This window comes from Fistularia commersonii, chromosome 16 (assembly GCF_037954325.1).
Source record: "Fistularia commersonii isolate RoL2024-O1a breed Wild chromosome 16, RoL_Fcom_v1.0, whole genome shotgun sequence".
NCBI classification, from domain to species: Eukaryota; Metazoa; Chordata; class Actinopteri; order Syngnathiformes; family Fistulariidae; genus Fistularia; species Fistularia commersonii.
The window spans coordinates 3628179-3642372 of record NC_141299.1 but is presented as its reverse complement, the minus strand read 5'-3'; the positions used below and the strand labels follow the sequence as shown (position 1 = coordinate 3642372).

The following is a 14194-nucleotide window of genomic DNA, read 5'->3' as shown; positions in this document are numbered from 1 at the left end:
GGTGTACAGCCCACATGGAAACATAAACAAAAAAGAAGTATCACTTTTTTTAATTATGGGGTCTCTTTAGGAAAAGTCATAAAATTTCAAGTTGGAAAAAAATAGGTTAAGGTGTTTTTTTTCTACAGCTAAACATGGTAGTGGGTCACTTTTGACCCGCAAGACAACACAAGGGTTAACCTTGTTGGAGGTACTGAACCCCAGCAGTTTCATATGCGCATTCACCGAACCCTTCTTTATTGGAAAAATCAAATGTGATTTTTTTCACATTGGACACAGGTACTGTTTATGTTTTACTGGTGCACAAAATGAACTGTGCATAAACATCGCTGTGTTCAAAGAACAAAACCAGCAAAGCATGATTTTCACACAAAAATAAAAAACATATTAATGAATACCGGTACTTACTACAAATCAGTGTGACTTCTGCTGTTGCCTTTGAGACACTAATTCAGAAATGTGTGGCTTCATCTTGCAAAGAGTCAACAATGTCTGTTCCTTTTCTTTGTTTTTATGTCCAGCATCCTCAAAAAGGATTGCTGGTAAAGATATGATCACGACAGTCATAAGTTGACCACTGAGCGCCCCAAAATCCCTGCAGCACAGATAGGCCAAACTATTTGCGTGATCACCTGCAGCCAGTGATGGCCAAGCCGGGCGTCATCGGGAATTATAAGAGTTGGTTGTGCGTCTCGAGCTTCGCCGAACCCATGGGGTTCGATCGAACCCATGGGGTTCGATCGAACCCAGGTTAAGAACCACTGGTTATAGATACTGTTTGAATGTTCTACAGATGGAAATGATGTTGATAAAAAATTTGGACTCCATTTTGAGAGGATATTCAGAGGATATAGAGTAATAAAGGTGACAAGATTTGCATCATGACAATCAAGGTGGTGGACTTCAATAAAATCTACAGGATGTACTTTTCATTACTGAATTGAATTAAGTATTCCCATTTGACAAATGCATGGATTTTCAAAGTTCATTATCAAACTTAACCAAAATCCAAATCACTATTACAGTGTTGTTGAATACTGAATGCTTAAAGGAAATGCACCTTCTGTCACTGTTTTTAATCTTGATATGTGTCTTAGACTATGACAATGATTAGTATTGACATATGTTTTGGCAGAGAGAAAATATAACTCGTAAACAGATAATAATTGCAGCTTTTTTCTTCTGTTACTCTGTCTACCGCAGGGAATTGATTTTGCTGGTTTCACCGGCTACATGTTCCTTGGAATTTGCCTTGTCCTTCTGACGTCGTTTCCCTTCCTACGAATGCTCTACTGGAACAAAAAGCTCTACAATAAAGAATCAATGGAAATAGTCGGTGAGTCATATCAAACAGAGGGGTTTGCGTGGGTTTTCTCCGGTAGTCCACCCACAATCTAAAAACATGCAGCAGGTTAATTGAAAAAAAATTGGGAAAACAACCTCGAATGAGCGATTCTGTCTTTGTAAGTGGCCCTGCGATTGACTGGCGACCAGTCCAGGGTGAACCCCGCCTCTCGCCCGACGACGGCTGGGATAGGCTCGAGCATCCCTCACGATAAACAAGATAAACGGCAGAAGATGGATTGATGGATAATAATAACAATCGTTTTTATCATTAATATTGTTAGGGTATTCCAGATCCCTCCCGGTTGCGAAATGCAACTCTGGGTTTTTAATTGTAGTTGGGATTCTCGCACCCAGGTATTACATATTAGATTGTTTAAAAAGCTGTTTCAATGAGAGTAGAGCAATAGTGTGATTGGTGTTAATACGTTGTTCTCTAAGATGAAACACTTTCAAATGTTGCCTCTTTTACCAGTTCTTTCCTGTCTGGTGAATATAGTTTCAGACAGCATATCCCTAAGTTAAAAACTAAACCCAAACAAACATAGAGGCTTAAGAAATGGATTGAACTATTTGGCAGAAAAGAGACCTTGCCCAAGTGCACCATATTGAAGTTTCATTCTTCTTGTAGGTCAATATTTACTAATCGTGCATTGTATTCCAATGGTGCTACTTTCCTCTGATCAGTTTGACTGTTGTTCTCTTGTAAATGTAATTAAAGGACAATAAACACAAGAGAAAATGATTTGACCATCTCTCTAGACATGCTTATTTATCCAGATAAGATAAGATAAGATAAGAACAACTTTATTCATCCTGAAGGAAATTGTTGTGCCAGAGTTTCAAGCAAAAACTTAACAATAATAGATAATAGTAGGAAGGAGGGAGAATAAGAAATACAATAAAACATAAATTGTCAAGGTTAAGGCTATCAAGTGTTTTAAGGTCTTAAGTACAAAGATTTGATGATTCCCTGCAGCTGAGGGAAGAGGAATTAAAAGATAAGTAATAGGATGATTTCAGAAGAATAAACATATTATAAACATAGTTTGTTCAGAGTGGATAATAATGCCTCTGCATTCTGAGTATTCATTTCTCTATGATGCCCCCGGGATGTGGATGAATGATAGTCAGACTAATACAAAAGTACTACTTGAATTAAGTGGTTTTCCAGAAATCAAAAAAAGTCCTCCCTGTGGAAGAAGCTCAACAGGAAATCATTAAAAAAACGAGACCACACAGCCTCTTAGTTTTCGACGTCTGGTTAAAGACACATTGATGATAAACTCTTAGGAGCTGGATTGTCACATTAAGCTGCATGAACATTTGATGGAAATTACTGCCGACCCGGCCCACCAGTCCAGCTAAATCCAGCCTCGTCTGATAATTGTGCAGATTTGCTTACAGGAATGTTTTTTTTCCTGTGCCAGTTAGATCCTATTAAGGTCACCTAGCAACCCCCCCAGAGTAAGGATGACATCAACAGGTATCGATAAAAGCATGCGACCCAGTTTAGGATAATTTTCGGTTCTGACATGACGTTCCTGAGCTTGTCAATGTGCTCCGTCCTTAAAACCCTCCATCGGGGCTCTTTCATCATATATTGACCAACGCTTTATTTATGTCAGTAATAGTTTGATCAAAAAAACGTTCCCATGATTTTGGAATTTTTGCAGCTGCATTGACTTGCACCTTGGTGTTTCCTGGTCTGTGTCCCATTCCTCAGAGCTCAAGCATGAGATTCTTGTGTGGAGGCAGACCGCTCAGCGCATTAATCCAGCCAGCCGAGAGGAGACAGCAGTGAAATGCCTTCTAATGCAAAAAGTCCTAAACCTAGAAAGTCTGCTCCGCAAGATGATGAAAACATTCCAAAGGTAAAACGACAAGCAATGAAAACAGAGAATATTTCTCTTAATGTTAAAACTGTTGTCGCTCATATGATATGTAGTATTTTATCTTTAAACACATTCAAGCAGGACAAAATAAAGTGGTTTGAGAATAGAGTTCTGTACTTTTGTACTTATTTCATAGGCTCAGGAAAATAACAAAAGCTTCTGCACAAATACTTTTTTGTTATCTCTGGAAATACACACGTACACACAGACATACACAGACCTTCAGAATAATTACATTGACTTTGTAAAATGGTGATTGGTTTATGAAGAAGTAATATAATATTCAGCTGGTGATTAACTAAAAACAATCAAGAAATGATTTGCTGTAAGACATTTCCTGAAATTTTGAAACGAAATTAGAACACATTGAAAGCCGGTTGATTTATTTTCCAATGAGTTCATTTATCTAGATCAAACAGTACATTGAACATCATAAACGAAGAATTTACTCTCATTTTAAACATAAATTGAATCATTTTCTGTTATTAAATGTTTCTGATGAATTTGAAGTCATCCTCGAAATCCAACTCATCTGACGGTTATTCTGTGTAACAGACAAATTTCTCAAGAGGATAAGAACTGGGAACAAAATATTCAAGAGCTGCAAAAGAAGGTATGGCCTTATGCTGTATTTCACCATCTGTGGCTGTTGATGTTATCTCAGTAACAAAGTTGACCCAGTATCTGCTGTCAAAGGTATGATAAAATGGTTTTGTTTTTTTTCCATCTCACAGCACAGGATAACTGACAAGATCCTCTTAGTCAAGTGTATATCCGTTCTTGGGGTGGTTATCTTCATGTTTTTTCTCAACTCCTTTGTGCCCAGCATTCATCTTGATCTCGGTGAGCACTGTTTAATTATTTCATTTTGTTTAAAAAAAAAAAAAAAAGCTAGGTGGACCTTTTCAAACGATTACTCCTCCTGGTTTTCTCAAACCTTGCATTTGGGTTTATGAAATATCCACAAACTAGCAATAAATGTGGACTGGCATTCATGCAGTGAACTCTGAAATCTTTGATCTGAAACTTTTTTTTTGCCCATGACCAAGGATTTATGTTGCACTTGTCTCTTTTTTAAGGGTTTTTAATGAAGAAATACAGGGAAAGATGAATGGTGCTGTTGATATGAATGGACCTGGAAACATTTTCCATCAAAAAAATGTTACATCACTGTTTGTTTATGATATCAGTTCTGTGATAACAGAGGCTGTCAATGCAAAATCTTGTGTTCATTTGGAAGTCAGACTCAAAAAGGATGGAAATATATGGCTATATATATATATGGCTATATATATATGGCTAAATATATATATGGCTATAAACAGATGAATGTGTTTATACCAAAAATTTATTTTTGACGTCATGAATGTAGTGTTGTAGGATAACTTTTTTGATCATTTCCAGGGATTGTTAGTAAGGTAAGGAATTGGGTGCGTTCTGCAAATTCTGATCACTGTGGTAACGGCAAGCAGCTTTAGGAGATACTCTCAGAATTATAATGGAGTTCCTATTGATACTTCTTGATGCCTGACATAAAGGAAGAAGTAACATAATGGAACAATTTTCACCTCTTACACATTTGTAAGTCAGTCTTGCTGATAATTGGAGGACCTGGATACAAACACGATAAAGAAATAAAGGAAGTTGAAATGCACAGGGAGAAGAGGCGATCGGAGCATATATTACAGTCAATTGAGGATGATGAGAAAGTTAAAATAGATATAGTGGAAAGGAAGTTTTAAGACTACCCTGAGAATGAAAACAACTTATCCATGTATGAAAATGTCATTGTCTTAACTCAGGAGTGGGCAATTATTTTGTCTGGCGGGCCACATTTCTTATTTTAATTTTTATGCACGGGCCAATATAATTATTTAAATGCTATTTCAACTTTAAAATCATTACACATTATTTTGTATGTAATCATCCATATAAAATGAAACAATAGAAAAAAAAGGAGTTTCTAAATTCAATATTGATTGAAAATTTAAGCTAAATGGGCCGGATCATTCTTCACTCTCTCAGTGGGTCTGGTGCTTATCACATCAGTCAGCGGGCAGTGATTGACTTTTTTTCTCAGGACATATTCATTACAAATCAAGCCCAGAAGCAAGAAGAGAACAATGGTTCAGATGTCCTGTAATGCAAAGCAAGTTTTTTTTTGGGGAGATGAAACCTGATGAAGATCCCTAGATTGGCTTTTTGGAATTACATTTGGGCTTTTACACAGATAATTGAAGGTCTAGATTGTGTTGCAAGTGACCTGCTTGCATGAGGAAACTAATGAGCGTTACCATCAGCTGATGATTCAAATGCAGAAAGCAAAATATTATAAAACCTGGATTGCCAAGACAAAAGGAATTAAATCCACTGGGTATATACAGGACTATCTCCGAAAATTAGAATATTGTGATAAAGTTCTTTATCTTCTGTAATGCAATTACAAAAACAAAAATGTCATAAATTCTGGATTCATTACAAATCAACTGAAATACTGCAAGCCTTTTATTATTTTAATATTGCTGATTATGGCTTACATCTTAAGAAAACTCAAAAATCCTATCTCAAAATATTAGAATATCATGAATTTTTTTTTTTTTTTTTTTTTAATTGCAGTACAGATGATAAAGAGCTTTATCACAATATTCTAATTTTCAGAGACAGTCCCGTACTCAGTATAAGAGGATTTAGACAGGAAGGCACTGGATGGATACAAAACCAGTACATTATAAAAAAAACCTTGGTTTTGACTGTTCCAAAACAGAAATGTCAAGATATTAACAAATCAGTTACTGTACCACTAGATGCTAGTTCAAAAGGCACTAGAATTGTTATCCTCAAAGATGGATATCCTATATGTAGAAATCAATGGTTCTAACTGTTTTTTGTGTCTTACAATGACAGTAAAGCCTGACTATTTCTATAACTGATTGTCAGAGCAGCAATGACCGGACACAGCAGGAGTTGAGAAATATCATCGATATTTCAATGGGAAGGAAAATCAGGTTGAGAGCGACCTCCAACCGCAGCAACGTGTTTTTAAAAGCCTTCACATCAAGTCCTCGATGAGGCTACATTGGATGTTGTTTCGGTTACCCATTTCAGAGGAGGAATTCTACACATTCAGAACAACTGTGGTGGTTCATCTAGAAATGCAGCTGCTGAAGGATGTAATGTTAAGAGAAAGAATTAAAGAAATGGAAGTAACAAAAGTCAACTGGACATTAATATTGGCAAATGAGGCCAAGAGTTCCATTTAGGAATTTAGCTGGTGGTTAATCAAATGCTGTTAAATTTCTCTGGATGCCCTACAAGGGTCAATTTGAGCTTAGCTTGCTTCTGGCATGTTAGCAGATTTATACATGCTGTTTAGGTTGCAGGCTTTGAGGCCCATTTCAATGATGCTGACACTACCCTTAGATAAAGATGACTATTTCCATGATGCACATCCTTTTTCTCCACACTCCCCAGAAACTATTTAGTCACTCACTGAATTCTGTTAATTTCTGGCAAAGCTCTGGTGTCCTTCGGATGACATTTGTTAAATGGGAACGATAACACTGCAGTGTGTTGTTTTGTCCCTGTTGAGGTTAGAAGACCGATGTTCAAAAACAAAGATTTCAGTAACACGGGCTTGTCAAAGTTTGGTCAGATGACATTCAGCATGCACATTCTTCATTTAAATGAAGAAAAAAAAATCATTGATTTTCTTTGAGAAACCCAGGGCAAGATTTAATTCATTCAAACTACTGACTGTACTTATACTTTGACTGTAGTTGACTTTGTTTCAGATTTATTCGGTTCAAAACAAAACAAAACAAAACAAAACAAAACAAAACAAAACAAAACAAAGCAAAACAAAACAAAACAAAACAAAACAAAACAAAACAAAACAAAACAAAACAGAAAACTCCAGCTTGGATAGACTTGATTGATCAGTTATGTCCAAAAACTTCAACTTACCAATAGTAAAATTGTAAATAAAATATATGCCATGTGTTGACTTTTATACAGTATTCAGTTATGTAAGTGAATCATAAAGCTCTGCAGTCATTTCTGATTTTAGATCTGCTGAACAGTCTCATCATTATCACTCTTTTAATAATGAAAATTTTGAAAAAGACAAAAAAGCAAGAGCTTTTGAAGCCTCTTGTCATAGATAAAATCACATAATACTTATCAAGTTAAATCAAGTCAAGTCACATTTTTTTAAATATGGTGTCAAATCACAACATTGCTTTCTGATGACACTTTCCATGTAGAATAGGTCAGGATCACCAATTATGAAACTATGAAATTACTCTTAGAAAAGAGTCTGGGGATAAATCTCTGTCCATTACTTATGTGTTTTTATTTTCTTGCATTAGGTGATGAGAACTTCTTTGCATATACAATTTCACTTGCATAATTAAAGTAACTTACTTTAGAAATCTTCAGGTAGCAGGGACAGCATCTTAACAGTCACACTTAAACTGCAATTTCATAAAGACTGTTTTTAAAAAGTTAAATTGATCCCGAATAGGCTATGTGACATCTCTGCAGAAAGTGGTGAGCATACAGATGTCATAAATTATTTACCTGCATGGGGAAAAAAAAAATTTAAGCAGAAAATTCTTTTGATATGCAGTATATACCGCAGAAAAACAGGAAAACATTTTTTTCAATGAGCAGTATTGTGCTAGGCAGGCTTCTGAAACCTGCAATTCCAGTAATTTATTGTGGGAGGACTTGAAAGATGTTTTACAAATAGGGTTGTGTTTGGAGGTTGTCTGGTGCTATTTCTAATTCTGGCTCTCTCTCAGGATGGATTGCAGTCCTGGGCGCTCTATGGCTTTTGGTTCTGGCTGACATCCAGGACTTTGAGATCATCTTGCACCGAGTGGAGTGGGCCACACTACTCTTCTTTGCTGCCCTCTTTGTTTTGATGGAGGTACAGTTACTATTAAATGTCACATTTTATACAGATAAAATGATATAGAGAATATAGTTTTAAACTCCTGGTGCATTTTTTTTTTCAATATTTTCCATGTCCATGTCAGTAAATTCACAAAACATGATGAATGTCTCTAGCAAATCGTTGAAAGAGTTTGTCCTGAGTCATTCTGTGAAATACATATTAATTTGATCTGAGAATCTGAGAAGATGAGCTTCCCCGCACTTTTAGATAAAAGGTGCGCCAAAGACAATTATGACTACATTGTTACATGTGGGTGATTTTTTTTCTAGGAGGAAGAAAGAAATGCTTTGAGAGTGAAGATTAGTAGCTCTTTTTATCTAAATTGTTTTTCAAAACATCCCTTTCCTTCTGTGTATTAAAACAGACGGAAGAAATAATACAATAATAAAAAATTATAATAATCAAAGAAAGTGCACTTGATAAATACATTAATATTGGAAAAAATGTTACCCTTTGCACTATGCATGTAGTTGCAGAGTTTTCCCACAAATTAATTCACCCAGCCAATTTTGTGCGTTAGCGCTGGCACACACTGCCTAGAACGGGGGTGGGCAATTATTTTGGCTGGCAAGCCAAATTTCTTTTTTAATTTTTATGCGCGCACCTAATAGATATCATGTACATAAAACAAAATTATAATTGCAATTTAAATATTTACATTTTTTGGCATCTTATTTTTACTTTAAAATCATTAATGATCGTATGAATGCACCGACATTATTTTGCATGTAATCATCCATACAAAATTAAACAAAAATAAAAAAGGAGTTTCTAAATTTAATATTGATTGAAAATACTTACTAAAATGTTCAAAGAAAATACTTTGGCGGGCCGGATAAAAAAGCAAAACAGGCCGGATGTGGCCCGCGGGCCGTAAAATGCCCAGGTCTGGCCTAAAATAAGGAAACGAATATGATCATAATAAAAATAATACAAAAGATTTTGTAGCCAAAAACATCCAAACAAAAATGCATATTGGGCTAGTGATGTTAACCATCGCTGTGCCCGTAATAGCAGGAAAAACAGTAGATAATGAATGACTGGATAACAAGGAACAGACGCTTCCTTGCACTGGGCGGTTACAGTAAATAAACATTTTTTCGGTCTATGTTTTAATGCCACCTTTGGATTTTTCAATTCAAATTAATCCTCTCTCCTTCTTTGTTTAGGCTTTAGCCCAGTTGCAGCTTATTGACTATATCGGCGAACAGACGGCACAGCTTATAAAAGTGAGTATTTTGTTTTGATTCTCAACGCTTGAGGCTTAACTAAAGTGGCATAACTGTTAATTTGGCACAGGTGACAAGATATTGTATTTCATGCTTTTTGATTCTTTGTTTCTCAACGCTCTGAATTAAATTATTTGGTTTACATCTGATTTCATTTGGCAGGTGAAGGTGTTTGTGTTAAATTCCCACTATTTCCCAGCTTGTGTGTATCATACACTGATGCATCCACTAGTTGGGAATTGCTCTTGTAATAGGCATGTCAGCTTGTGTTTAATCTATGAGCTGCTGTAACTCTAATAATCACAAATGGCAGGTGGTGTGCTATTCATGGATTATGGTCTTCCATGTTGCCAAACAACGTGGGGAAGAATTGCTTGGCCCGTCTCTCTCGATTGAGTACAATTGAAAGGACAAGATATTGTTTCTCAAACTTTTCTACACGTCGCATATGGAGAGTTGGCAGATCATCATGTGCGCAGCTCAGAGACTATAACCTGGGGGCAAAGAGCATCTCAGCTTCTGCTCCCGAACACAAGTGCCTCTTTTTAGTGGCAGATTTTTTCAATCTGTCGCTTTCATTATTTTCTCTCCCAGTCGGTGCCAGAAGACCAACGGTTGGCTATTGCCATTATACTGGTGATGTGGGTTTCAGCTCTCGCGTCGTCCCTCATTGATAACATTCCCTTCACTGCCACTATGGTGAGAGCACATATTGTTTGCAATGTTAATATTAATCTATGATATCTTACACGTCTTCTAATTGATTTTTTTTTCTCTCTTATGATGTTAGAGCGCTTACCTTTACAATAAAGTAAAGTTAAGCTTGTTTTTTTCTGGACATTTGTGAATTTAACAGCCATTTTAACTGTCAGGTCAGATATATCTTACAGCTAATTATATTAAGAATATCAAATAAACTTTTCTCTCACAACTTTTGTTGTCAGCTTTCTGTTTAGCTTCATCTTAATGGACTAAGCTGACATTTGTTTTTAAGAGGGGCAGCAGTGTGCCCAATTAAAGTGAAAGCGGGGAAAGAAATGCTCTTCTTCGGAATATTTCTCAACAAAATGAACCCCTCAGAATTTAACTGTGATAATTATGATAAGTCCGCCACACTTTTAGAGCTCCCAGCAGTTGAAGATGTCTGATTTTTCTCCCGTGGTCAGATAAACACTTTCTGTCTCTGACAAGTCTTCAAAAATTTGTTTCCCTCCATGTGTCCATAAAATGTTGATACTGGATAACCTTTCCTTGCAATTTAGACCAGTAAAAAGGATATTTGTAAGTATATCAAATCAAAACTATCAAAGACAATGTAAAAATGAAGAGTAAAGATGAGAAAACAGAACAATTCTGTTGTGGTCCAGCCCAGCATGTAAAACCCCCAACTATAAATAGTTGGCTAGACAATCACATGTGTACAGTTAAACACATTTTTTCATTAATTAAATGTTTAGCTTGAATTAAATGTTTGCACTTACCAAAGAACTAGAATTGCCTTTCAATGTAAAGGAGTTTATCAATCCCTTTGGAATAATTAGCAACGTATTCTTGTGCTCACAGATTCCAGTCCTCATCAATTTGAGTCAGGATGCAGATGTGAACCTTCCAGTTAAACCTCTCATCTTTGCCTTGGCCATGGGCGCTTGTCTTGGAGGTATGCCGCCATCTTCGAGAAAATAAAGTAAAAGCTAAGGTTCAGAAGAGACCCTGGAGACTGTTATTTATCCCTGTTTAGAGCTCTGAGTCATAACGGATGGCCTTTCCGGGAGGGAGGCTTCGTGATACAAGGTGATACAGGTGATACAATCCCAAAGGATGTCAGGCTGCTCCTTGGGTCAAAGAAACAAAGGCTTTCAAAACTTGTTATATATTGAGTCCAAAAAAATTGAATTATCTTGACTTTTCGTGCATCGTGGCTCCATTTGAGTTGAAAGAAGAAAGAGAGAGATAGTGCTGTCAAAATGTTTCGGTTCATCCATCTAAACCATGACGTGCCCAAATTGACTGAGCGTATGATGTTATGTTATGTATGTATGCATGGATATAAGTCCAAAAATTGCATCCAAATTGAAAAACTAGAGAGAATGGCCAAAAAATGAGAATTATTTGGGATGAATACTTTATTTCGGTCACAAACATTATGCATGTTACTAAATGTGTCATGACGTACTTACTTACTTGATACCATGAAATGCTAAAGTGAATGGCATTGAGATAAAAAGTGAAGTAAAACAATTGATGATTAATATAGGAATAGGCTGAATAGCCTGAAATTCAAACTCATCCAGCCTGTGTTGTTTCTTGATTCGCATCTGTCAGTTTACAGTCTTTGAACACTTATGTGGAGGCTAGTAAATTATTGATATATGTTTTTGAATACATTGTTCACATTATTTGTATGAATATTTTCTTTCAAGTCCATCCTAATGTTTCTATTTACCTGACTTTGTGCAAGATGCTCTATGATGTTGAATTGCTTCAATTTTTCACAATTTTGTTTTCCACCTGTCAAGGAAATGGCACGTTGATAGGAGCATCGGCTAACGTGGTGTGTGCAGGACTTGCTGAACAGCATGGTTACGGCTTCTCCTTCATGGAGTTCTTCAGGTGAGCCCTGAAAAGCACCAAACATCACATAAGCAGCTAAAGATTGACTGATAAATGTCAGACGCATAAAATCTTACAGCAGACAATGTCCATATTTTGAGCTCATCCCAAGAAATAATGTCACACTGCAATACTGTGAATCCATCCTGAAAGATCAATTCCACATTCATTTGCTCCATATGTCTCCATTGTCCAAGAAGTCCAAGTGTGCATTGCATTGCTTTTGCACAATTACAGATGTAGTTTTACAAAAGACATCACTTGGTCCTGGCAGTCTGGAGTCTTTGCTCCATATATGGATTAAAGAAGCAGAGTTGACAGTTTTTAGATCCACAGGGAAGAATAAGCACTTGCTCGGCCACCATTTGAAGACCCAATAATAGACGACAGGAAAAGGGAAAAAAGCATACTTGACAAAACCAGAAAAGCATTAATTTTTCATCTGATAAATTGTGAGAATATGTCAAAATAATTCATAGGATACCTCCCTCGCTGGATACACCATCACCTTGTTTTTTTTGTGGCTGAAAGGAGTTATGGCATCTTACACCAAAGTTGATGTGAGAGGAAACACTGAATAAACCTGTCATTAAATTCTAAGAGATTTCAAAGAGCTGTTATGACACCACCCAGGTAAAAAGAGCGAAAAAGGTTTTGGTTTGTTATGTTTGTTTCCTGAACTAATTGGCTAATTCAGCTGTACTTTTAAGGGTTGTTACTGTATTAGTCCAAATTCCTTGTTTCCTGGTCGGATCAACAAAATTCAAGAGATGTTCCTATAGTGGGTCCATAGATTGTTCTTTGCAGTGATTTGTTAATTACAGTTGTTTTGTATAAGCTAATGGGAGAAGTTTCATCACACATCTTGAAGTAACTCATCACTCTTTGGGTGCCAAACTATACTTCAGATCATGAGAATTTAGTCTGATTAGTCGTTCTAATCTGATTTACTTGCTTTACTTGTTTGATGAAAATATTCATCAAACATGTAATAAAAAGCAGACAACTTTGATGTAGCGTATTTGGAATTAATTACAACTGACCAAGCCAACTCTTGCATTTCAAGCACTTGTTTTTATTTTTTCTTTCTGATTCTAATTAGATTCTCAGATTAGCAAGAATGAATGATTGTGATAGTTTGTTTTTATCCCTCCAAAAAAAGCACTTTTACACCACAGTATTTGAAAGTACTTTTAGTTACAATATAAACTGAACTGAATAAAGTGCTCTTGGAAGACTACTACTAAAAGTATATGTGTTAAACACAATATCTCAAATGTATTAATAGGCTGCCCCTTATTACCACTTTTTTTTAAGATAAAAAACTTTGTTGGTTAGTGTTATTTAAATAAGAATAAATAGCTGTCATATAAGGTTCAACATACAGCAATAAAAAATAGCATTTGGTTTGATTTATCTACTGTGTGTAGTCTGAGCCAGCCCAATCCAGGGCTGTAGGCGAGATTTTATGTGGACCCCACCCACCAGCAACTTGCATCCGCTTACAAAAGAAAACAACGAGCATTGTTTTTACTTTTGTCTTTAGTTCATAAGAGAACATGTCACTGAATTTAATGCTCAACAATCCATCCATCTTCTGCTACTTATCCGAAGTTGGATTGTGGGGGCAGCAGCCGGAGCAGGGAGGCCCAATCTTCCCTCTCCCCAGCAACATGGCTCTTCTTGGGGGAACCCAAGGTGTTCCCAGGCCAGCCCAGAGACATAGTCTCTCCAGCGTGTCCTGGGTCTTCCTTGTGGCCTCACGGATGGACATGCCCGGAATACCTCCCGCGGGAGGCATCCAGGAGGCATCCTGGCCATATGCCCGAGCCACCTCATCTGACTCCTCTCTATGCAGAGGAGCAGCGACTCTTCTCTGAACTCCTCCTGGATGGCTGAACTTCTCACCCTATCTCCATGGGAGAGTCCGGCCATCCTGCGGAGAAAACTCATTCATAACTCAAGTTATGAACAGAATCGGTGACAAAGGGCAGCCCTTGCGGAGTCCAACCCTCACCGGAAATGAGTCCGACTTACAAACGGCAATGCGGAACAAACTCCGACACTGGTCATACAGGGACCGAACAGCCCATATAATGGGGTTCGGTACCCCATATTCCCGCAGCACCTCCCGCAGGATTGCCTGTAGAACGTGGTTG

The 14194-nt window shown here is 36.9% G+C and overlaps 1 protein-coding gene across 1 annotated transcript in view; it reads left to right on the top strand.

Annotated features, from left to right (window-relative positions):
- The window catches only part of oca2 (oculocutaneous albinism II), a 43118-nt gene that overhangs the window by 21183 nt on the left and 7741 nt on the right, over nucleotides 1-14194 (top strand). The window contains exons 15-23 of the mRNA XM_086161779.1: nucleotides 1204-1336; nucleotides 3071-3218; nucleotides 3795-3852; nucleotides 3974-4082; nucleotides 8042-8169; nucleotides 9366-9425; nucleotides 10020-10124; nucleotides 10989-11082; nucleotides 11942-12035. Of these exons, the coding sequence (XP_086017905.1) occupies nucleotides 1204-1336; nucleotides 3071-3218; nucleotides 3795-3852; nucleotides 3974-4082; nucleotides 8042-8169; nucleotides 9366-9425; nucleotides 10020-10124; nucleotides 10989-11082; nucleotides 11942-12035 (929 nt within the window). The remainder of the gene's footprint in view (nucleotides 1-1203; nucleotides 1337-3070; nucleotides 3219-3794; nucleotides 3853-3973; nucleotides 4083-8041; nucleotides 8170-9365; nucleotides 9426-10019; nucleotides 10125-10988; nucleotides 11083-11941; nucleotides 12036-14194) is intronic.